Here is a 25,786-nt window from a genome sequence, read left to right on the forward strand (position 1 = left end):
CTGTTAACATGTGTACGCTGCAATTATTTTCATTTCCTGATTGTCAACTGTCTGATTTCATGAGATCCTTCACACATCAGTTTTTAATATTGAAGGTCTCTAAACGGTCTTAATCCTTTGTTCTGTCTCTAAAACATCATTTGTATTGGTGAATCTCATTAGTAATTCTTCCTTCTTCAACTTTCTCAAATTAACACTAGAGAATTCATCAAGGTTTATTGTACGACAAATGCACAACTCCAATGTTGGTGCTGCAAGAAATATTGTATCTACTGTACGAAGATGAGATTCGCAATAAGGGAATTGAAGGGATAACAAAAACTGATCTATGACAGTGTGGCCATCCCCACGTTGCCGAATTATCTTCAGTGATTCCAGTTGCAGCTCTTGACAACTTCCTCGTCTCCTGTCTAAGGACTCAGTCCCAATGTAGAAAGTAAATCGTTTGCTTTTCAAGTAAAACTTCAATTTTCCCATAGGAACAGATTAATTCTCAACGATTGAGTATACAAATCGAAATTTTTCTTGTAGGAATTGAAATTATCTTCCATTGAGCTTCGATAAGTTCGCTGACGTTAATCACCTATGAATTCTAGGAAAAAGGCATAAGCTTAAGATGCATAAAGATGACTATTCGCTTCCTTAACAACCAGAGAATTATGAGTTAAGGAACTGTAGTACCTACGTGTAATTCGTAATGTGGATTTATTTTGTCGTCCAGTAAAGCTCCTCATAAAAAGGTTCTTAAAACTTCAAATGAAATGAATAGTTTTTGAAAGAGAAATCTATATCGCATCGATAATCAATGCATACCATGGCCTCAAAAAAATTTACACAATTAAAATATCTTCAAACAATAATTTGAAAAACCTAACGTATCTTTACTCTATATAATTATCTAAGAGTTTTTAAATTGTGAATTCAGTACAGTTCGACATACCTCCATATAGATATGAGATTCTTTGTAATTACAAAATGACATATTTTATTACATAACAATACATAAACAACGATTAAACGTTCTCCACGAATTTTTGCAACCTAACGACATCATGAACAATTCACACTAATCAATTGAGATTGTAGTCAAAAAGAGCTATAGACCAGTTTCGGCCTTTTTAGAACCAGAAAAGAAATCGGTTATTTTTTGAGTATAATATTAAGAATTTTCAATGGCCAGAAACTGGAAAGAATACAACGATAGCTATATTAATCAATTGTAAATTAACCAATTCCCATATTCTATTTTTGTGGAGATCACCTTCACTTTCAAAGTGGAGGAGTCAAGGTCAATGTTATTACAACAACCTTCTTGAAAATCGTTTGCAACCTTCTCATAGGTTAGTAAAATTAAACTCATAACTGCTTATCGGGCACGTAACATATCCGAGTTAATTCGTGAAGCGAATATGACATTGAAATATAAACAATCAGTAATAATAACTGCCATTTTTGTTGGTGAATGGTTCTGATAGCCTTTATGAAGAAGCACGTATAATTATGAATCTCAAGACACAAGAAAACATAATTTGTTTTCGATCACAATCAAGGAAAATGTTAATTTTTATAAAGAGTGCTTCAGGACTTGATGAAAAAAAATTCGAGAGTGAATAGATGATGTGAAAATAAAGCTAACATGAGAAAAAATTTCTCATACGACCCCACGTGTCTGAATTATAGGCCTTTAAATTTGCGAGGTCAGAACTTATATTTAAATGTATTTTCTAAATTATATATTCGAACATTATTGAAAACAATCAAACATTTGTAATTGAATTGCATACTGTCTAACATCGTGTTACTTACATAGAAAAAATTGGAATGTAGAAAATTTTAGTTGGTTAACCCACAACTTATCAAATAAAAACAAGTAAAACTATAATAAATTTTTGAAGTGGGCACCTTGCAGCTCTACTCTCTTTTAGAGTCTACGAAGAATATTTCTTTGAAATTAGAGGAGCATTACAAGATTTTGCCTTATAGCGTCACAATGGAAGTATATTATATCGATTATTATGTTCCTTGTGTCCTATTCCTGCCACACATCAACACAAAATAGATGTTGATTATTTGTTTGAATTGTACTATGAGAATTTTCATCTACCCATAACTGCAAATTAATGGGAATTAATAAAACCGTCTCATGTGAAACCAACTTCATCAGTATCTTATCTAGAAACCAAGCGTAGACTATGCTGGATAATCCTCTACTTTCATGGTATGCATTTTTGGATGTGAAAGGGGTGAGGAAGTTGCTCCTGACTAGTAGGGGTTGATCGTTAAATTATAGTGACATTTTGCGTACCCTAGATGTGGAATCAGCATCAACTACGTCTAATGCATTTTGCACTAAACCTGATGATCGTATACTTCGATGTTAACCTTCGCCGCCTTTTTTTGGTGGAACACTTCCTAAAATATCAGTTTATAAAAAATGGAAACATATTTACTCAATTTATGTAAACCAATCGGTTTCTCTTAAGCTGTGATCAACCCTAACAAAAGTTCTATAGTCGGGTGTAGTTCTGCTCGGAAAGCATTCAATATACATTCATCTGATGAGTTTACAGAACCCAAACCATAAATGCATAAACCCAAATGCATTTCGGCCTATTTACTAAAGCTAAATTCTACTATTGTAGATTGACAGTAAACTGATATTGAAAAATTATGTCGCTTGCAATATTTAATTGAATTTCAGGTAGTAGCTTATTAGACAGTGGCCTACTAGGTGAAATAGTTATTTTCCAAACAAGGGCGGAAAGTGATACTTTCCCGCACGCGACTGCATTTGTCCCGAACGACGCAGAGCGCCAAGCGGTCAAGTTTAGATAAAACTCCATACACCATCAAACAACGCCATGATCAACATGAGCTTCGACTAAATATACGAGTATAAACAAAAATGATCGGCGAATAATGGTATGTTTTGTTCTTTCGCCTACTAGGTGGAATGGGGACATGAATTTGAATTATCTCCCAAAAATATCACTGAGATTATGAGATTATGTCTAGGACCAGAACCTTATGTGTCCATCAAGTAATTATGATAAAAAGTGGAAAAACGAGAATAAATCAGAAACATGGAGAGATACCTTAGGTTCAAATCAACCAAATATGTCCCATAAGGCCCTTTTAATAAGCAAATATGAGTTCATATGAATTACTGAAAAATAAATTTTTTAATACGTTCGAACGCGGAAGTTCGGTAATCTCATGCTACAAATTGACAATAAATTTTCCTCACAAAATTTCACCAACCACATAACCGAACCGCCAACTTAAGTCTATTTCGTTCATATAAAAACAAAGAAAATTAATAAAAATATATCGTTATATATCAAAATAATCATTTATTAAAACTGAATTTCTTCGAGCTGTCCATTTCAAAAATATCTGTTGGAGTGAAATCCTTGCTAGTTTAAACACGACATACTTGAGAGAATATATCAAAATCTAAGATTTGCTTGAAAAAATAAGTACATTGACCGTCATCTTTTGGTCGGGTTGAGAGGTTTACAAATGAACAGGCAGTTATTTCTTGTACTAATCACGTACAGTCAAGTCTTCAAAATTAGATTCTGGATTCACCATACATTGACTGAAAGCCAGTTAGTCAAATATTTTCAACTGAACAAATTGCTACGAAATGCCGTTTTACATCGACAAACAAGGTTGATCCTAACAAATTATTGAAAAAAGCGTCTCATTAGAGTAATAGATGGTATACCCACACTTATTAGAATTGAAGCGTCTTCAATAATAGCATTAATGGGACTATTCGCCTAATTCTGGCTAATTCCGAAGATAGTTTGGATTTGATTCTAGAAATAGTATAAAGACTCTCAGTAAAGTTACTGAAACAGACATTGGTTCAGAAGCTGGCTATAATACTTTTATTCTGAGTCGATTCTTGCTGCTACTATTCTTCCTCTTCCTTCACGTGATGCGTTTAAATTCAAAGATTTTCCCTTCTTTGAGGTGTACATAAAAATATGGAAAATAATCTTTGTTTTATTCATTTTTGGGCCATTTTGGAGTCGATATGTCGCCTAGAAACTTCCGAATGCTCTGTTAGTTTTTTCCCAGTTCATTTTAAAATTATCAAATGGAAAAAGTGAAATGAAATACTCAATAATATCAGTGCGAACATATTTTTGTGAATAAATACATAGTAATATATTTTGAGCTTACTTCAGACACAAAAGATCGAAGTATTTTGTATTATCATTTAAATCGATCCATGAAATGGGGATAGAACAGAAAATTTGGAAAAAATAAATTTAAATAGATATTGCGCTGTGTTAACAACTTACCATGTATATATACATATCTTGATTGGTAGAATAAATTCAAACGCATGGTGAATTTCTCTACTTTTGATTTATTCACTCATTAAAATTTATATTTAAAATATAATGTTCACTTTATAATACCCACTATCACTAAACTAATTTGTATAATCTGCTCAAGTTTCTCTTTCTCATTTTACGCATCTGTTTCAACTCTACTTATTCATGATGATCTTATTCTTAAGCCGTCCGTGTTATATATTGAAGTCTCATTGAAATATTATAATTCTTATACAATTCTGCACAATCGCCATAATTTCAGCATACGAAATATTCTTTCTCTCAATATTATTCAATTGAATAAACAAAAACTACATATCTCAGCCGCCTGTTTACTTTAGGTACACCCCTGATATACAGACAATAATCGTATAAGATATTTTCATAACAATGTGTGCATGTCTACTTAAACTCTACTAAACTAACAAAAACGAACGAGTCGTTGTGATTCTCACTATTAATGATTCATCAAAATTGTTTCTATTGAAAAAACTCAATATTCACACAATACAGTTTATGAGCCACAATGGTTATTTGTAGCGAATATACAGCCTCAATTACTATGAAACACTCCCGCTGAAATGTACCAGTCGGTGATCGAAATATTTCACGGCAAATGCATTATTTTGATTTTCTAAATTGATGGTGGTATATGGCATTATTCTGTATGCAAATCCACTGGCGAAAGTAAACGAACATCGTTACTTGCGCTTAATTAGCAACGATTTGGATAATGTTGATGGCGATGTATCAAGGTAAGAATCTGCATCAAAGAGTTCTGTAGTCGATTGGGTTCTGCAGCAACAAGGTATCTGATTTCGAAGCTCTAATTATTCAAGTTGAAGAGAGGCTTGATTTAATCGAAGGAATATCAAAAGCAAATACCCTTCTGAAAAAAAGGGTGAATCTCTTCTTCTGTATGTTTCAGTTATAATATACTTGTCTAATGTAATTTTTTGACTAAAGAAAATTGGTTATTATATTTTATGTTTCGAAAATTTTTTATAGAGGTTAAATTTCCGGAATAAAATTATTTAGTAGAGTTGTCTATATGATTTTTCCATATTTATATAACAATTTCAGCTGAACAACTCTTATTTTTTTTAATTTAAGTTTATTGCTAGGATTCTATCAGGAATTGGAGTTGGAGGTACTTTCACCATGGTACCCATGTACATTGGAGAAATTGCTGAAAGTCGAAACAGAGGATTGATCAGCTGTTTAACAGGGGCTATTTGCTCGTTTGGATTGTTATTTTCAGTAGCCTTGGGACCATTCAAAACAATTCAATATTTTAACACAGGTAAAATTAATGTTGTTCCTAACCTAAAATCAAATATCATTCATATTTCTTATTTACGTAAAATCAATGATATTTCAGAGTGAAAGTGTTTCAATACCTTGAGTTTTCTTTTTGAATTTTTTGTTTCTTTGTACACTTTCCCAAAAGAGTTAATAAGTATACTTATGATTAACGAATTAAGATGTTGCCGTTTTGTGGAGTAAATTTTCGAAAAAGCGTTAAAGTATACCAAAAAAAGTTTTATGAGCAACTAATATCAAATCATAAAATATTTGCAAGAATCGTGAGACATCTCCATGAACCTTGACGCTTCGAGTCATTCGCAATCCACAAATAACAAAAACATATGAAATGACGTCTTAAATGTACTGGTAGTTATAAAAAAATAACTTTCAAGTTACTATACAATTTATATAGATCCAGACGAACTGGAAATCTTCAGATTCATAATAAGATTTTTGTTGTCCGAATCATAATGCTACCCTCGAAGTTTAGTTTCATTAAAAATTCTAGTAAATTATATATTTATCTTTAAAATAAAATATCAAAAGTAGGCAAAAAATGTTTTTTGTGGAGCATTTAAAAAAACATGTTTTTTATTTCACCGTGGAGCACTAGTGTGGTACTGTGAAATAGAATAAAGAAACAATTTAAAAAAATTATACATACTAGCTACAAAAATAAAGAGTGACTTAAAACTATAAATTGGCTTAAGAAACTATAACCTACTTAATAAACAAATAAACAACGAATCGCTAATTGGCAAATACTGCAACCTATTTTTTCAAGCGAACATTTTTTAATTAAATCATTTGCATTTTAACGTTAACTTCCATGTTGTTGAAGATAATCATTTTAATGTTACTTTCAGGAACTACCGCAATGTCAGAAACTACCCAACAAAACAAATTTGTTGGTTATTTTAGTGTGCCTTCTACAAAATTAACTCCAATATCTTGTGTTTTGTCGCTAGGACCCTCCAAGACTACCGCAACGTAGTAAACGGTTTTTTTAAATTTTCTGTTATTTTAAATTGTATCAATACAAAATCACCAGGTTCTGAGAAAGGAACTTAAACTTCAAATCCATTTGGATTTCCTTCAGGTATCCAGCTCTCCATTTCTGAGCAAAGAGAGATTTCGTCTTCATTTTCTTCCTCCGAAGTTTTAACAAGTTTTTGTGTAACATTTTCAAGAGCATATTTTTTTCGCGATGGCCAGTCCTTATAATACTTTTCTTCTATTCATTTTACCTTCTCGTGTGGAAGCTTGCGGGAATACTTTATTTCCCCAGAACAGTGCAAAGTTTACTTCTTTTTGTTTGGCCAGCACTGAACTTCTCGTTGTTTAATTTTTATAGCAGCAATAGTTATTGCCCTGTGTTTTCGTCTGTGATAGACCATCTGTACCAGCTGCTCATAAAATCTTTCACTAAATATATTCTTATCTAGCAGAAATATTTCACGATCAAAATCCAATGTATTCTGATAAATAGCATTGGGCGCTCCGATATGATGCAGAGGCTGACTATCTATCGCAGCATTATAATGAGCTCTAGAAGACGAGAAAATACTTGCATCCAAAGATTGTAGACTACAATTTTCGCAAACTTTGTCCACAGTAACTGGGACATTCATGGTTGTCTATAAACAAGAGCGTAGGATTTTATTTATTGCACAAAGTAAACTTGATGAAGTGATCCAGAATCTGTGGAAATATTTCCGAAGTAGTCCATCCACAAGGAGACGTAAAAGCTCTAGCGTTCCGTGAGGAGCTCCACTAATCATATGAGTTTTGTAATTAACCATGGCTGGAGGCAAGGAGGTATCAACAGCGTTAATAATTCAGCATATAGTGACATTTTATCCCCTTTCCCCGCTTGTATCTTTGCTCACCTACTTAATCCCTTTTCCAGCAATTTTTTTTATTCTTAAGAGTGGTTGATGTTTTGTCTAAATTTTTAAACCTTGAACAGTCAGAAAAGTGTTCATTTTATGAATAAACGGTTTTAAACTTAACAAAAAATGATTGTACATTATGTGCATTGAATGAGGTCATTCGCGAAAGACTGCGTACAAATACTGATACTAGGATGTCGCTCTTATACTTCTGAGCCTGAAGCCTGCTTCTCTATTTTTGACCCAGCTTTCAGGAATTTTGGTTTCAGGTATTTGATTTGTTTTAGCCATATCTAGGGTGGTCATAAATGTCCTAGCCTGGACCGGGACATTTGGGGGGGGGGTTCCTGTGTAGTCCGAAAACCTATAAGGTAAACCGGTACCACCCTAAATGCAGTCACCTACCTAATACCATCGTTGATCAAAGTAAAAAGCTATATAAATATTTCTCAGTCTGTAACTTATTCCAAAAAACAAATTTCATACATTAAAATATTTTGCGGAGGCTATTATATGGACAAAATAAGAATTTAAAATCAATGGAGTTAGGTAGGTGATCGTAATTAATTAGGGCGGTTTACCTTAGACTTTTTGGGAATGGGTTGAGTTTGTTGTTGAATCAAAACTAGAGTTATTTATTTTCTTCCACTTTATTGTTCCCACTGTAGATAAAACTTGTAGTTTGCATTTAATTATTTAGTAATATTTGTAACTTTGGCTACACATGGAAAGTCTGTTGAGTTAAAAACTTTGTTTGCCTGTTGGACCCCCTAGTCTGTTTGAGGGTCCAGCCTTATCTGTCTCACTACATTTTTGTTTTTCAAAAGCATCTCGTAAAACTGGTCACAAGTGTATTTAAAATTTACTCGAACCATCAACATTGAACTCATTGTCATAACATCAAGACGTGATTTTTCAGATGTCCACAAATTGTTCACAATAGAAAAAACTCTTTCTACGGGAGCACTGGTTCCTGGCAAACACATTGCATATTCAACTACTGTCAAAACAGCATCATATGCAATGTAATCACTATTAAGCTTTGAAAATATTTGCTTCCATCTCTCGTCAACAGAAGTATTAGCCTTTGTTTTGTCCACTCTGTTCGATTCCTCTATGTTTTCAGACACAATCTCTTTTACACACTGCCACTGGTCAAAGAGTTTGGTTTCTTTAGCTTGATCCTCAGATATTTCCTTTATCTGCTTAGCATTTAGATTAGACAGGCTGGTCTGGATATCACTCCATGACGGAAGTGTTTGTAGTAAAATCCACTGCAAGTTTTGTACGCCACCGAAGCTCGATTCCCATTTGTCTAAGTAGTCAACACATGTTTGGTAAAACTTTCTCACAGTTGTTTTAAAGTTTTGGACATTCAGTTCTCCTTCCTTCTCTAAGTCTAATATTAGTGTTATCACATTAATTGGGATATATTCCTCTTCCTCTCTAGATTCCATCACACTTTTGAGTGAGCTTATGCGCCAAGCAACTTCAGTAGCTGAGATATTATCTTTCTCTATCTTCAAAATGGTTTCTTCGAAAGTTGAAATCTGGGATGTCACAAACATCAGCCATGGCTTAAAACATGGATTTTCAAAAAGCTGGCTTATAAAGTATGGACATTTGTCCTGGGAGAGAAAGTAGGACTTCAGGCCTTCAAATATCTTCAGAATACGTATAATAGCTGGGCCAAGGGACAGAAAACGAGTGTTTCCATGCTCTAGTAACTTTGAGTATTCCACTCCAACGAACTGACAAAATTCTTTCAGCTCTTCTGTTCTAACGGTATAAATGTGAAAGTATTTATACACTTTAACGGTGAAGCATTCAATATCAAACGGCAGAGTGTCGACAGCTGTTTGATTGCAGTTGTGGACTATATGGGCACCGCACCCTACTCCGATTATCTCTTTCCCTAGACTTTGTTGAAGGTGTCGCCACACATTATTCTTCCCTTTTCTAGCGGCCCCGCCAAAATTTATATTAGTGTTGTCAGCACTCATAGCCACCAATTTTTCATTGAGATTTTTTTTCTTCACTAGTTTCTCAAGCATTTTGCTTTGGGTTCAGATTCTTCATTAGGCAGTGACGAAAATGAAATAATTTTAACGTGGACTCCAGATAATGGCAAAAAACAAGTACAGGAAAACATTTTTCTGCTTTTTTGTTTGAGGCGTCTATGCTGAGAGAAACAGACCCACAAGAACTCATCTCTTGATCCACTTCATCAATGGATAACGGCGCCAAGACATTACACACGATTGCCCCACTTTTGGTCTTTCCGGATGAATATTTTAGCTCATAAAACTTTTTAATCAGTTTGGAAAGACAGTCATTTGACCTAAAACTGTGTCCATGAACAACTGCATGATAAGCAAACATGTCTTCTTGTGCAGAAATTTTATCATCGGTGTCCTTTTTCAATATAAAATGTTGCAAAGTAGAAGAACTGCTGGCAGCTTTCTCAGCATCTTTATGTTTCTTTTTTGTATGTTGAGTAATATCATTTCTTCCTCCATGAGCGACAGAAAAATGGACACCACAGGTTTTGCACACTACTTTTGATCTGTCAGTAGTAGAAATGTCAGTTTTAATAAACTTAAATTCTCTCTCCAAATCGTCATTGAAAACACATAACCGTTTTTGCTGTTTTGAGAGAGACATCATTCACATTACTATATGACACTTACAAATCACAAGTTTACACAGCCGAAGTTCACAAAACCGAGCACACGTATACGACTGTACTTGTACATACAGAGTTAATACATCATACCATCATACCCTTGACTGGCAATGGCGGCTGTCATCGACTTGCGCAGGCGCGGAGGTACAGTCAGCAAGAAAAGCTATGCTCTTGGCGAAGTACAGTCGCTGCACGCAAATATGCCCGAAGCAGCACAGAAACTATGAATACACTTTTTAATACTGTACTGACTGTATTCCAATTGCTGTAAGCTTTTATGAGATACGATGAAACTGTTGATAACTAAGTTATTACTTAGATTTGTAAAAATATTTATTTTTAGCATTATTTCATTGAAACCGGGACATTGTAGATTATTTTCGGAAACCGACGGGACGGCCAAAAAAGTGGTCTAAAACGGGACTGTCCCGGCCAAACCGGGACGTATGGCCGGCCTGGCCATATCATAATGTAGAACTCGGTGGTGGCATAAACTTACGATACGTTTTATTTGGCTCTGAATCTTCATAAATGAACCATGATATTGGTATAATGTTGATCTGCTTCAAATTTTTATTTGTATCTTCTTGAAATGCAATCAGTCTATATTCATGATCCACATCTGTCAATATAAAAAATTTCAAATTGAGATGAAATAATCATTTTTCTAACTAGGTATAAAATGATATTTTTTTAAATTACTACATGGATATCCCATGAAACTTCAAGATAAACATTAAAAATAATGAAGCAACTTTCAAAACTATTGAGATCAAAATTTCTTTCCTTATTAATTTCAAATACTTTGAATCGTTAGATATCCACTTGAAGATACTTATATTTATATAAATTGAAATTTTTGGTACCTTAATATTATTCATTGAGTATGAATTGCAATAATTTCTTTCCTTTATAACCTGTTCACTATATGTCCTTTATAACCTGTTCACTATATGTCCAGTGTTATGTCAAGAGAAAATAAAAATTTAACTTTGTAACAACTACAACACCCAAGAAGAACAAAACAAATAATACATATTTGCCTCTCTGTAGCTGCCAGTCGTTGATATGAGCAACAAAATGTCCAAGAGAGTTTTTACAGTTGGTTCGGTTGGTCGGTCGATCAGCATCACACAATATCATATCTTGAGAAACAAAAACTTTTATATGTTATGCACTATATCATAAAAAATGAGAATTGATATTTTGTATAAGAAAAGTAACAGAAAAGTATAATTTTTTAGTGTATAATAATAATATAATTTATAAGAGATAAATGATCACTTAATTTTATTATAATTCACACAAACTACATATGAAGTTATGGCAGTGTATAAATTCACTCTTCATAATCACTACTGGTATAAAATGTTACCTTTTTTTTTAATTTTTGTTAACAACAACTAATAGCTTCAGAGTTTCTTTGGTTACTCTCCACATTTCCAATACACTGCATCAAATGATCATGTATATAATAGTTTCAATTTCCTTGAAATATGTCCACAGAATCCCCAAACATGTATTGCACTCGGGTCTTCGACAGAAAGCACATACATTTGGTTAATTTATATAACCGTTTCTTTTTTAGTAACACAGTGTTCTTCGGTTCTTTCACTGTAATTATAATAATATCTTCATATTTTACTTTGGTGATCATTTTTAAACAGTACTGTCAGGTTTTGATATCTTTAAAATTTGAAAAGAAGGTAGAATTAATGCTCGTTCAACATTAGAAAAACATTTCATTCATTCGACGACATAATTGTGACAATGGTTTATTACCATTACATATAAGTTATTTTAGTTTTCCTAGTGCATTTTCAAATGGATATGCGTTCATCTCTGAAATTGGGCATCCCATATAAGCAATATCATCAGCTAAATGAATGAGATTATGCAAATTTCCAATCAAGCACTGTTAATCTTTTTAATAAAAATTTCACTTCATGATTCGTTTCCACTGCATGTAAGAAATATACATCTTCGGATAATACTCTTTTGAATATAACAGGTCCAGCATATATAATAATAAAAACTGAAATTCAGTCTCCTTAAATTTATGAATGTGTTAGCGTTCTGGTGGTTCGTTGAAACTCTGTAGGTACTTGACATTGTAATGTTATGAGTAAACTAGATTTAATCGGTCCTACATACTTTTGCTCAGTCTTGCAGATTTGATTTTTCCCGTTAACCAATATTCAATAATAATAATTTTTTTAACAACTCCAAGATAAACTAAATCCATAGAATCTATAACAAATGCGTGTATAACATCAATCGGTGGATTTATGTTACAAACAGGAGTTTGTACGTGATGCTGTTTTGTCTAAATGATTCAACAGTTGTATTTAGCGATACACTTTCTTGCAGCTATAGAATAAATTATTCGTTCACGTTCACCTTTTACACATCTTTCACAAGCTTAACACCCTCATTTTATAGATTTCAGAAAATATCGCGATGGTCTATCATAAATGATAGATTGATAGAAACTTGAAATTTACGATTATTGACAAATATTCCATCCTTTTATTTCTGTTATAAATTTTTTCATATAATTTTAATTTCAACGCTTTTTGGTTCATGGGACTCACAACAAACAACAAAGGGGAATGCCTTGTATGCATTATATTGGTGAGAAATTTTTGGTAAATAAGGGTATACCATCAATATTCACCAGCAATTCGACGTAATCAGTTTCATGTATATCATCAGTTAATAGTTCGGTAATGAGAGGTAACTCCGAAATAAACCAACTCACTCTCGACTGTTTCATCAAATTCTTCAATGTTATAATTAGTATCTGTGGTACCTAAGAAAGTTTTTGCATATTTAGGCAGTTCTAGAAATTTCCATCTTCTGAGAATTTTTAATAATGATTGGAGACGTGCATGTGGATTAGGCGGCAGTGCCCACTCACGAAGATCTTCGACTTCATCTATTTCTTGAATTCCATTTCTTGTAACTAAATGAATTTTGGCAAAAGCATCATTCACATTATTGACAATCTCATCCATTCTTTCATTATTAGAATTACATATGGTAATTATGGTTCGATTACAATCGTTGTGATGAGTATCATTGAGTTACCTTAGTAATGCTGGATTCAGGTAAAAAATGAATTTTTAACTATATATGATTTATTGAATGAATAAAATGTTAATATTCAATGATTAAAAAATTGAAATGAGGTTATCGTTATAATGTCTATGTGACCCTCTCCTGGCGCCAAAGCTGGAGTGAATAAAAAACATGGAAATACGTTTTGTAAAAATTTTAGAATCGTGAAAGTAATCAGAAAGGTTATCATACGAAAAAAAAAAGAAATTGTTCTTATAATCGGTTATACTAATCAGATTTAGAAGTAGATGAAATAAACTGAGAACAATAAGAAAAATTCTTTTTCCAGTAAGGTAAACCTGAGAGATTCCTTGCACCGACATGATCAGGAAAAACATTAATGCATTTTAAAAAGGGTTAACCTGATTTAATCTTGGTATGCAAAACGCCAAGTTAACCTGAAGAGAAATATACTTTTTTTTTCAGTAAGGTGATGCTAAGATATTCTTTGTATGGTCCTGATCAGAAAAACCTGATAAAAATCAATGTATTTTGAATAGGATTATCCTGATGTAATCCTACTATGGAAATCGTCGGGATAATCTGATGAGAAATATTCTTTTTTTTTAGTAAGGTGATCCTAAGAGGTTCCTTGTATGGACATGATGAGAAAAACCTGATGAAAATTAATGTATTTTACACAAGGTAATCCTGGTACAATCCTATTATGGACCTCGTCGGGATTACCTTGTGAGAAATATTTTTCTTTTCAGTAAGGTTATCCTGAGACGTTCCTTGTAAGGACATTATCAAGGGAATCTGACCAAAAATTAATTTATTTCAAATAAGGTTATCCTGATGTAATCCTAGCGTGAACCTCGTTTGGATTACAACTAATAAGATTAACCTTGTTTTAACCTGACAAGGTCCTTATAATTTTAAGGAAATCAGGAAAAATTTCTAGTCAGGGTATTGTGTCTTTGGATGCCTTTGCTGAACTAAAGCACTGTACTAAACAAATGCCGTCATCTGCTGTAAAGTATTTTTAAGTGGGGATTAGATATCTAATAATTCACGAGATGGCGGAAGATTTTTGTCTGTTGGCTTTTAATTAAGATAGATTGTTCCGCTGTGGAACACTCTCCCCTAGTCAATTGTTATATCAAAATTAAGCACGTTTGATAAGTAACAATGGTTCCACTAATTGCGGCAAAAAGTTAGTCAAAAGTAGAAATTACCTTTTAAAAATATTTTCAGAATAGAACTCAAGCTCTTTTTATAAAAACATAAAACAAAGTATTCCAGTTTCTTAAAAATTGGATTATAATGTTTGTTAACATTGCCCGTTTTATCCTTTCAATAAAACTATAGCAATGTTAATGTTATTGTAATAATCACATTAAATATCATAAAACAGTTTCTGATAACTAGAAATTCACATGAAATTAAAACTTTTTTATTAAAGTGTCATATAAAAAATATAGTATATATTTTACTTTTTTTTATAGTTCTAGCTATCCCACCTCTATTATTCTTAATTATCTTCAGTATACTTAGTGAAGAGAGTCCTATATATTTAATAAAAAATCAAGAAATTGAACAAGCCGAATCAGTTTTACACAATTTGGGAAGGACACTAGAAGCCGCAAAGAAGGAAATCCTGGAGATTCAGAGTGGATATGGAAATAAAGAAGATACAACTATAAACTACAAAGAAATGTTCAGGTGAATTGATTACTTCTGTCACAAACTCCATTTGATCTATTACCGTATATCACAAGCTCACTTCCTATTTCATAATCATAACATTATAGTTCTACATTTAGTCATATTACTACCAATATATCGGAATGATTCCATTTTTGTATCCGTTACAACTGGCCCATAAATTTTTGATAATTATTCTTCCAACTTTTTTGATGGTACGTCCGAGATTATTACCTACCAGGATCTTCTGTGACACTATGTCTGAAATATTTAGTTCAAATTCTAGTCACCCAACACGTTTTTGCCACACTCTTTATAACAAGGATCAATATTCTGTTTTTTCTCTATTTTGAAGCTGAAAATTTGATTTTTATCAAATAATTTATCATATAATACTCTGCATTTGAATTCTAGCTATTCAGTTATTGGTTATTGGCTTGGCTATTACATGTTTTCTTATATAAAAATTCTTATCTCAATATGATTCAGAGTAAGTTACTGAGATTCACATTTTTTCAGATGATGAATATTCCATTAGACAACATTGTCTCATCAATTGATTTCTTGTGTATTGTTTTAAGTATGGCTTTATGATGTATTCGTATAGAAGTTGCTAGTATCATATAGTCATCGTTGGTTTGGTGTTTTTTGCCATTATGTTCCATAATATTGTTTTTAACCTTTCTGATCAATTATTTAGTTCACTTTTTGCCCATATCCCTTCTTTTCTCTGTCTTCAATAAGTATATAGTTTCACACTTTTTTCCAATAAGTCTTCTTCATGATTTTATATGTACCAGCTTTCCTTGACATTATCTTGAAGCAATTCAATTATCCTGTCCCTACTTCCTTTATACGATTTAGGATAAAAAATATGGCATATAATTTTATTTAAAAGAAAAAAGGAAAGTGATTCTAAATTCGAATAACACTATTTCAAAGGTCTACCCTTGCCTAGCAATGCACCGATTCTAACGTTCAATCTATGAGTGGAAACTTGTCATCTTCTTTCAAAATGGCTTTCATCTACTCTGTTAGGGTAACCACAATGTTAGAAATGATGTAGAAACTTTGCTTTCTTAGCAACAAATAAATCGTTAATGAATTGGAGGCTTTGCGCTTTCCATAAAACGTTCCATTTTCCACTGGAAAAATTTTGAATTTACAATTGAGGCGTTTCTCAGAAAAACCACCATAGTCCAGCTTTCACTTTTTTAGGAAAGTGGAAAAAACTTTATGTCGCCCAACGTTTTGTTCAATTTGGCTTTTTTCATGTGAAACATATTTTATTTTATAATTAGTGAAAGTGGGCAAAAAAAACATTCAAAATTTTGGTAATATTTCAAATAACAAAGTAGTTTTTCCTTTTTTCATGGACAATGGTTTCTTTACGGGAATTTCTATGGAACTGAGGATTTCAATATGCAGAAGGTTGAAAGAAATGTGTTTTTTTAAACAATGTTAAGTTGTAATAACTACCAAGAAAATTGGCATCATTGTTTAATCTTTAGCGCCACTGCGATTGTCTTTGTTATTTATTTCAACTTCAGGCCCAGTACTAGTACTGATGCTGGACTGAGCAAGGTTTGATTGCAGATTGAGATAATAGTGGACATTATCGGGAACTTTCAGGCATTTAGCAAGATTTCGTATCGCATCACTAAACAACACTAAGTATTTGTTGCTTCCATCTGTCCTGTTAAAATAATGCAACATCAAAGAAGTAATATCATTCTGGCCTTTCTTGCAGTTTCATCGTACACGAATATAGTTGCATCATTGGTTGCCAAATCATGCACTTCAAAAACATTGTACCAGAGCTGGCTGGCAAAAAAACATCACCAGTTTGAATGTGGAGCAATGACAAATTTTGCATGTAATCAAAAGATAAGCGCGTAATAAGGCCTTGCTTTGCTTTAAGTTTACATTGCCTTTTTATCTTATAGAATTTGTCAGCCTTACATAAATGATGTTTCGATACTAACACGTTCTTTTAAGTTAGTGCATAAATTTAGTTTTGATATAAATCTATTACAAATGGTACACGTGTCAGATCTCGGCAATCCAAATTTAATATTAAATGATGTTATGAAAATTGACCAATATGCAGGATACATTAATATGAAACTTCTCTAAAAACCTTTTATACATTGCTTTGACAGAAAGTGTTTCTGGAAAGTATAATCTGTTTGGATCTTTTCTTAAATAATGTGATTGCCGAGCTTTAAATGACTGGATATAGGTTTTATCAAATTCGCTACAGGCTCCGATATTTTCTTGTGCCTGTTATTATGCCTTCCTCCTATATCGTGTGGTGATTTACCTTCAAGCAAAAGATTATTTTGTAGTCTTCGTACTCTCCCTCTAGTAACACCAAAAATGCTTAAAAACGCCTTAAAACACACTGAATATTCTTTGCCTTCCACTCTTATCTTGTAAGAAAATTCTGCACGATTTCATTCTGTCATTTCTTTCACCTGCATTTGGTTCATCATCACTTGTATTACTAACTTTTCTTGATCTATAGCGAAGCGGAGCACTTATGGAAATTAAGTCAACTAAATAAGAATCTTCTTCATCTTTTGATACCATGTTATTAAAGTCTGTCGATTATTCTCGTTAATATTTTGAAAGTACTTTAAACGCGAACACCTAAAACAAAAGTTCTACTCAATAATAACATGAATATATTTAGTTTTTCACATACATACAATCAGCGCCAGTAACTCTAGCCGGAACTTGTTTTCCCACATGATTTATATGTGCCACAACACGTACTTTATTTTCCTTTATAACTGTTTCTTTCTTTACACATTTTTAGTTTTTTTCTGCCAGTTTGTAACATTATTTTCATCACAAATATCGTTAACACTCGTCATGCTTACTAATCAAACAGACCGGGGCAATGGTGCTTTTTGGTGGAATTCGGTTGGACTATGGCGATTTTTTGGCGGCTGTAACTTCGTACTATAGTTCTTTTTGTAGAATCTGACTTTCCCGGTCAAACAGGTGTCCCCTAATTTATGGGTATCAATTTAAACCACGAAATTCGAGTTTTAGGACAATGGTTGTTTATGTAAGAAACGCATCAATTGTTTCCCTTAGATTGGAATGCTATTATTGCCTTACAACAGAAAGTAACAATGACTATGGGCTTGAGGCTTAACTTTCATTGACGAGATTTTTTAGATGTTCAATTCTTGGATAGTCAATCTTATGTTTGAATGAATAAGTTTGTCTACTTTTTGTACATTTTCATTTATTGCTTGTTCTTAGAAAACTCATTTCAATATTTGAACTATTGATACAATTTGTGAATAGTCTTCAAAGTTGCTACATTACCACTAAAGACAAATTTCAACATCTTTAACACTTTTTTTAACATGGAATTCAATTTAATATTCAGGTATTATTTATAACTCATCACCACCAACACAGTTAACAGTGCTAGTCTTAACATATAAGGATATTAGACATACTAGTTAAAATAAATGCAGCATAAGCTCGTCTTTATACTTTATCCTTATTCATCATTCAATTCTTTTTTCTTTGTTTTTTTGCAAATCATCTTCATTTTCCAGCAATTTGTTTCCTTCAAGGGTTACTGTGATTTTTTATAATTTCAGAATTGTTTATCTTGCTTACGAATTCCTTCCATTTTATTTGGTTATCTATTCCTCCAATCTACCATTTTATTTGAACTTTTAATTTATTGATTGACTGTATCCAAGTTCTTGTAGTGATCTAAAAGCACCGGCAAAGGTTCATTGAACCAGAGAGTGGCTTATACAAAATCCAATATATATCATTCATAGAATACTAAATTGCTACATAAAATAGAGTGACGAGATTAAGAATAACTGTAATTAAGTTAAGTTACGAGGATATATTGAAAACTTCTTAGCCAACTATATAGTAGGTATATATGGTGGGTATAGTATATAGTACTATATAAATATAGTATTACTCTCCTCTTAATTGGATACATTTATTACAGCGAACCTGCAACGTCCCTAGACTTTTCAAAAAAAAAATGTTTCTTCCTGCTCTGCAAACCAGACCTCCACAACTTTTATTACCTCCTCGTTGAAAGAAAACTTACGACCTTTTAAACTTTTTTTCAATTGAGGAGAAAGATGATAGTCGGACGTAGCCAAATCTGGTGTTCTAGTAATTCAAACCCTAAATCACGAATTTTTGCATGGCATCATGAAGCAGGAGCGTTGTCCTGCAAAAACAAAACACCTTTGGATAGTTTTCCGCGTTTTTTCTTTTCAATTTTCTCTCGCAAATTGGTCAGAAATGTCGAATAGTAATTAATCTCCAATTATTGTTCTACCCTTATCCAAATAATCAATCATGACTCCGTAGCAATCCCAAAAATCTGCAGCAAGAACTTTTCCAGCAGATTTTTGGACACGAGACTTCATAGGTCGCCATTTTATCGATTGTCTCATCCATAGTAACAATTCGGTTTAAGAAGTCTACATCGTCACATCGAAGGCGATGCTTCTACCCTTGCACACTTTTGGTTAACATTCAAACATTTGGGGATCCATTTTGTAGCAATTTTTCTTATGTCCAAATCCACAGAAACTGGCCTTCCCGATCAGTCATCATCTTCAATGGAAAATTTACCTCTTGAAGCTTGCACTTGCACTTTGCAATTTTTCACGGTCGCATACGTAGGACATTGATCACCAAGAGTATTAAGCATATCTCGTAAATCTGCTTACCTCTTAACCCTTTTAAATCCAGGTACTTGATGATGGCTTAATACTCCAATTTTTTAATTATTACAATTTCGGTGGACATCTTTTTTCTTTTTATTTATTGCATAGCTCTGGTTTACTTTTCTGACGTCAAACTTTACACTGACACTTCTAATAAGTTATTGTTTGTTTCTATGGTAACGCAATATTTCGATTACGCATGTAACTGATTTAGGCTAAGTAGATATCAATACATCCTCGTATGTGTGTGAATTGTGCACCTCAAATCGTTTTTGGTCTAAGGCAGGGGTCGGCAACCTTTCGAGTTGAGAGAGCAAAAAATTACAATTTACAAAATTTAATTTAAATTTAAAAAGTTGTTAGAAAGCCACAAAATTTTTTGTTTTATTCATAAGAAAAAATATATATTTATTATTTTTTATTATTAGATAATTACCTATCTTTCAAGTAAAAAAACACTTTCAAACATGACTCTAAATTTTCATGTTTGTTGGCTTCTTTACTTTACTTTTAATTATATTCTTGCAAGAAAACGTTTGCATGCACGAATATGACGATCCGAAGATGGTCCGCACTTGAAATGTCAATTTCTTCACCTCACTGAAGCATTCTGGAAGACAATTCCATGCGATATAAGAATCTGTCCACTTCTGTTGTGTTACGTACCTATATTTCTTCTAGACCTTCAACTCTTCTAAATTGCTTTTCAACTCTGTAAGTTTTCCACTCCCCAAAGCTTTACTTTTTCATTCGATTAATTGCATTGCTAGATATCCGGTTTCAATTCCTAATGGCTCAATGTAGAATTCATTAGTATTCATTACAATTTACTATGAATGTTAGAGTGGTAGAGCGATAGCTGGAAGTTGTTCTTTTAGACCTTGGGAAGACATTTATCTGACAAAAGAGCATCTTGTACCGTGTCTTTTACTTTGATCTTTGATCTTTTTCATGATTTCTGGTTTGTTTTTGAAATCACGAAACCGTTCTTCATATGCACGTATCTAGCAATCCTTGACGTGTGTCATGGCAGAGGAAGCGAAAAAAAGCGAATACAAGTCGCTGAGTGGTAGAATCAATGCTTTATCCTCGTTAATAGATTCAGAACGATTTTTGAATATTTTTTTGATAAAATCAATAATATTCTGCGTATGGAAATAAAGAGCCGCAGCTTCACATCCAAAGATCCGCAAGTTGCGATCCCTGGTCTAGGGCTAGGTCGATATCCAGTATCCATTACATCTTGAGATTATGGCCGTCCACAAAAATAATATACCTGCTGCAGGTGATAAACACAGCTCTAGGAAATATTTTTATTGCTCTGTTATTTCCAAAATTTGAGTATGACGTAATTCCATTATACAATTTAGTGCAATAATTTACATTCATCCTCTAGCGGGGGTGATGAAGCCTACTCTTCAATAACATTTCAAAAAATTTCTCTCCAAAGCTCTTTATTCGCAGCTGTTATTTATCTCTCAAAATATTATTTATCTCGAGGTTTCCTCTTATGTAAAATGTCTTTACGAGAAAGCTAGACGCACTGAGTAGGGCAATCTCAATGCCATTTTATTTATTTTCTTTGGCCAATCTATTTGGCAGAAAATCTACCTCTACCACCAGATAATATGAAGAAATTCAAATTGTTGTATTGGAAATGAAGAAAATCCCTATAAAAGCATGTTATTCACCGCAATAATTTGTTTTCCTAATTAGTCGGTTATTAACGGGTCTATCATGTTTTGGATCAATTATATTTTCCTAATGACTGAATTTCCAGTGACATCATTCCTTGGAATACTAGCTCAAGTGTTCACTTTATTCATGTACTGTGTATGAGCCTAGCAACTTAAGAAGTTTCATTACTATTAAAACGACAATTTTGCTTTTCAACATGCCTATTAAGAAACAATGTACACTCATCACCGGAGAGAATATTTTTTAAAATCTTCTGGATGTCAATCATAGAATCCGTAATTATTTCACAAAATTCAATTATTCTCTCCTATATGCTTCTGCAAAGTAAATTCAAAATATGATAGCACTTATCGTAAAATGATTGTGGGCTAACATTAGAACTTCGTCTTAGCATTACGAGATCCCTGTTTAGACATACTTCATCTCGCTGATCTGAGAAGTTTCTCATCAAGACATCTTTCAACTCGTTCCAGGTATTATATGTTTATCTTAGCTTTACCTTTTATCTTTGCTATTATGGAGTTCAGCAAATAAACATTTTGGATATTATTAGGATTAGCTCTACCAATGAAATTACTTATTAGTGATTTGCTAAATAAAAAATAAATCGATTCAAGTCGTTTGGATTCTCGTCAAAATTAGGAATAAAATTTGAATATTCCCATTTGGAAGATTGCACCGCCATATCAATTTGATTATTTATTGTACCACTTGAACTTGTCGGGCTAGCGTCAGTAGTGGTTTCTTATAATAAATTATTAAATGCTCGACTTAGTTCGTTAACACTTACTCCAGAATTCATAAATTGTACTTAGAGAACATAGAGGATGATTTTAAACATGTCTTATTAGCTATGAGAACTTACGACTGGTTTCTCGCAGATTATAGGCAATATGGGTCCAAGATCTCGTTGAATAGTTGGTAGCGCCTTGAACAGGTCCTTAGTGGACGGATGAGCCCAAAAATATGGTAACTCGCTGAACAAATTACCTACAAAAATTCAACAATGTAGCTAAGTGTTCGATTTATTTCGGTAAATCGTTAAATTTCGTAAATCTTTAAATTTCGTAAATCGTTAAATTTCGTAAATTTATTTCGTAAATCGCACATACGATATGTTCGACCCAAATATCCTACTGACTGCGCCAAATAAATCACTGAAGGTGTATAATCACTTTTTAAAAATTTATTTACTACTTTACACTTACAAAATTCCCGACAATAAAATTTACCTTCAATTATGTTACAACTAACTGACTAACAAACTAACATTTCTTTTTCATTTATAAATAATGTGGATGTTATGATAATTCGAGTCACACAGCTTGATCCAAAATAACGGAATATTCCTTTTCTAACAGGTATCGCCAGCTGACTACTAAAAAAATCGAGGTTATGATAATTTTAATAATTTGAGAGTACTTTGTGAGGCGATTCTTCTTCCTTTTTAATATTTTAGAGGTTATTTTAGTCCTCTCCGCTAGAGTGTGACGTGGCTATGCATACTTTTTAATTTTCAATTGAGGCCGAAATATGAATTGTAATAAGTTTTTGAATGGACACCTTGTAAATTAGATTATAAATACTTTTTTTTATTTATAGATCAAAACCTTTTATCAAAGGAACAATTTCGTCATTGGGACTATTAATTTTCCAGCAACTATCCGGAATAAATGCCATAATGTTCTACAGCCAGACCATTTTTGAACAAGCCGGTACCAAATTGGCACCACAGTTTTGTGTGATTATTCTAGTGAGTGTACAATTTGTTAGCAGCTTCATAGTTTCATTTGTCGTTGACAGGTGAGTATCTTAAGATATACTTAATGCATAATACAATGTGATTGATTAGTGTCATGAAGTTCAGTGCCTCTTTTGTCAATTTGAAAATTAGATTACACCCATCATTTTAAAATTATTTACCATCTTACAGGTATTCCATCCATCAAAGTTACATTTCTTTTTATTGAAACTATATTTCATTGCATATTTGGATTAGTTTGACTCTCCCATTGTAATAATATGGGATGTGTTATACGGAGTATTTGAAAAATTATAACCAATTTTCAACAAGTTCAATACCCTGTACAATTTAAGAGAAATTCAAAAATGAAGGTCTGTTCCGGCCAAAACATTCAAATAGTGGTAAAAATTCTGGGAAATTATTTGTTTCGTTAATATTCGTTGACTCTGATACAGGATGAATCAAAATACTAATACATTATTTTCTCAATTTTTCCAAATGAATCACTTTACCTCATTTTATAAATTTATTATTTTTATTAATACTTTTAAAAATATGTATATTTTATGCGAGAAAGTATTCGTTAAAAGGCAATCGAATCATTATAAATATACGCCGTTATTTAGATAGACGCACAAATTATAAAACGTAAATAGATGAGTAAAATGTACCTGCCTATTAGGGAGTTTGGTTTAAGCAGGGTACCAGACGTGAACTGAGCCGTCTTTGTATCCCATTCGTTCTTTTTCTCTGGAATAAGAAATTTTAGAGAAAAAAACATGAAGGAAAATAAATTTTTTGCGAATAAAACAAAATAGAAAAAACATTTCAATTCCAAAGTATATTCATAAATAATAATGGTAGTCAGAATCGTCTGAACTAGTCATCATTCGATTAAATTATGAAGGGTTCTAAAGAGGGTGTTCAACACCGTTTCTCCAAAGCTATAGGCGGTCTGCTGCTAGAACTTTCTTTACAAGTTTTACAACTTCTTCAGTTAGTTCTGGAGACTGATTAGATTTTCGTATTTCTAATTTTACGTTTGCCCATATTAACTCTATAGGGTTAAATAAGCAATGGTAAGGAGATAATCTGAGAAGAGTATTACCCTGTTCCTTGCACTGCTTGTTAATATAATAAATTTTATCTAACTTAAGACCTTTAATAACGGTAAGCAATTCTTTGTTTGTTGAACCTTTTTTACGAGCGCTGACAGGAATAGGAATATTTTTTTCAGACATAAATGCTAAAATTTGAGCTTTGTTACCACTACTATTTGGTATCTTGCCGCGAGTTGCCGCGTATGGTAGGATGCGTCGTCCGTAATGATTAATGAATAGTGGAATGTTAGGTAAAAGCTGTTCATTTAACCACTTTTCAAATAATTCTGCTATTCTATCTTCATGATAATCAGCAGCACAGTTTTTAATTTTTTTAGCAGATATTCTCTTCTCTGGAGAAGCTGCAATTAAATATTCGTCATAACAAAAATACTGGTTACGTTTCGGTACGAGTACAAGAGTACAAGCCAAATTTGAAATTATCGTTTTTCTAATAAAAAAAAAATAAATAGAACGCATTTCAATAAACTTGAACGTGATTTTGTTTGCAGATTTGGTCGAAAAATATGTTTGTTAATATCAGCCGTTGGAATGATAGCTTCCAATGCACCTCTAGCTATCTACTGCCATCTCAGGAGCTCCCAAATATATGTAGAAAGTTATTCCTGGATTCCAGTGTTAACACTCACTACGTTCATAATATTTTTCAATTTTGGTTATGGCCCATTACCATGGACGATTTTAGCTGAAATGTTCTCAACAAACTACAGGTCCTTCGCAGCAGCTTTGGTGTCAACACTTTGTTGGTTAGTATCATTTTGGGTGACGAAATATTTTGGTTTGGCTGTAGCTACGTTTGGATTGGGAAACGTATTCCTATTTTCCACCTTTAGTTGTTTATTAGCTGCAATATTTTCCAGTTTCTATGTTATAGAAACAAAAGGTAAAAGTTTGAATGAAATACAAGAAATGTTGGATAAATGATTTGGGGTACAACAAACATCAAAACTCTAATGTACAATGAACAAAACTTTGATATAACAAAATTTTGAAGATACCAAATAATTTGCAAATTGTATATCTGTTAACAACAATTGTGAGAAGTTGTAGTGTTCTACCTGACATCAGTTTCATTAGTTCAATTGATCAGATATTATATACAAATCTGATGATATTTGGATATAGTGATAATATAGAATTGTTATTCAAATATTTTAGAGAACAAAAAGAAATCTTATAATTTAAACAACAAAAGTCGATTATTTTTCAATTCTCATAGGAAAACATTGGGAACATAGCTTTTTGTACTTTCTTCAGAAAAATGTTCAATTTTCTCTACACTTGTGAGAGCTAAGAAGTATTGTTGAGTCGATAGAGTAGTCTCATAAATTAACTTAAATCCGATCAAATGCAACTTCTTTCCAAATAGAAATTGATATTTGTATAAAAACTCTTGTTTTATTCAATACTGTTAAATGTAAAGTAGAATAAAAATGTACTGAACAATAATATAAGATTGAATAAATAAACAATGTACTTCTTATA

The 25,786-nt window shown here is 32.6% G+C and overlaps 1 protein-coding gene across 4 annotated transcripts in view; it reads left to right on the forward strand.

Moving 5' to 3' along the window:
- LOC130441640 (facilitated trehalose transporter Tret1-like) overlaps positions 1-25,786 on the forward strand; it is a 56,606-nt gene extending 30,820 nt beyond the window's left edge. For all 4 annotated transcript variants that reach the window (XM_056775408.1, XM_056775409.1, XM_056775411.1 and 1 more), the window contains 4 exons: positions 5,477-5,655; positions 14,807-15,023; positions 23,039-23,239; positions 24,793-25,786. In XM_056775408.1, coding sequence (XP_056631386.1) covers positions 5,477-5,655; positions 14,807-15,023; positions 23,039-23,239; positions 24,793-25,225 — 1,030 coding nt within the window. In that variant the 3' untranslated portion in view covers positions 25,226-25,786. The remainder of the gene's footprint in view (positions 1-5,476; positions 5,656-14,806; positions 15,024-23,038; positions 23,240-24,792) is intronic.

The sequence above is a fragment of the Diorhabda sublineata genome, chromosome 3 (genome assembly GCF_026230105.1).
Source record: "Diorhabda sublineata isolate icDioSubl1.1 chromosome 3, icDioSubl1.1, whole genome shotgun sequence".
NCBI classification, from domain to species: Eukaryota; Metazoa; Arthropoda; class Insecta; order Coleoptera; family Chrysomelidae; genus Diorhabda; species Diorhabda sublineata.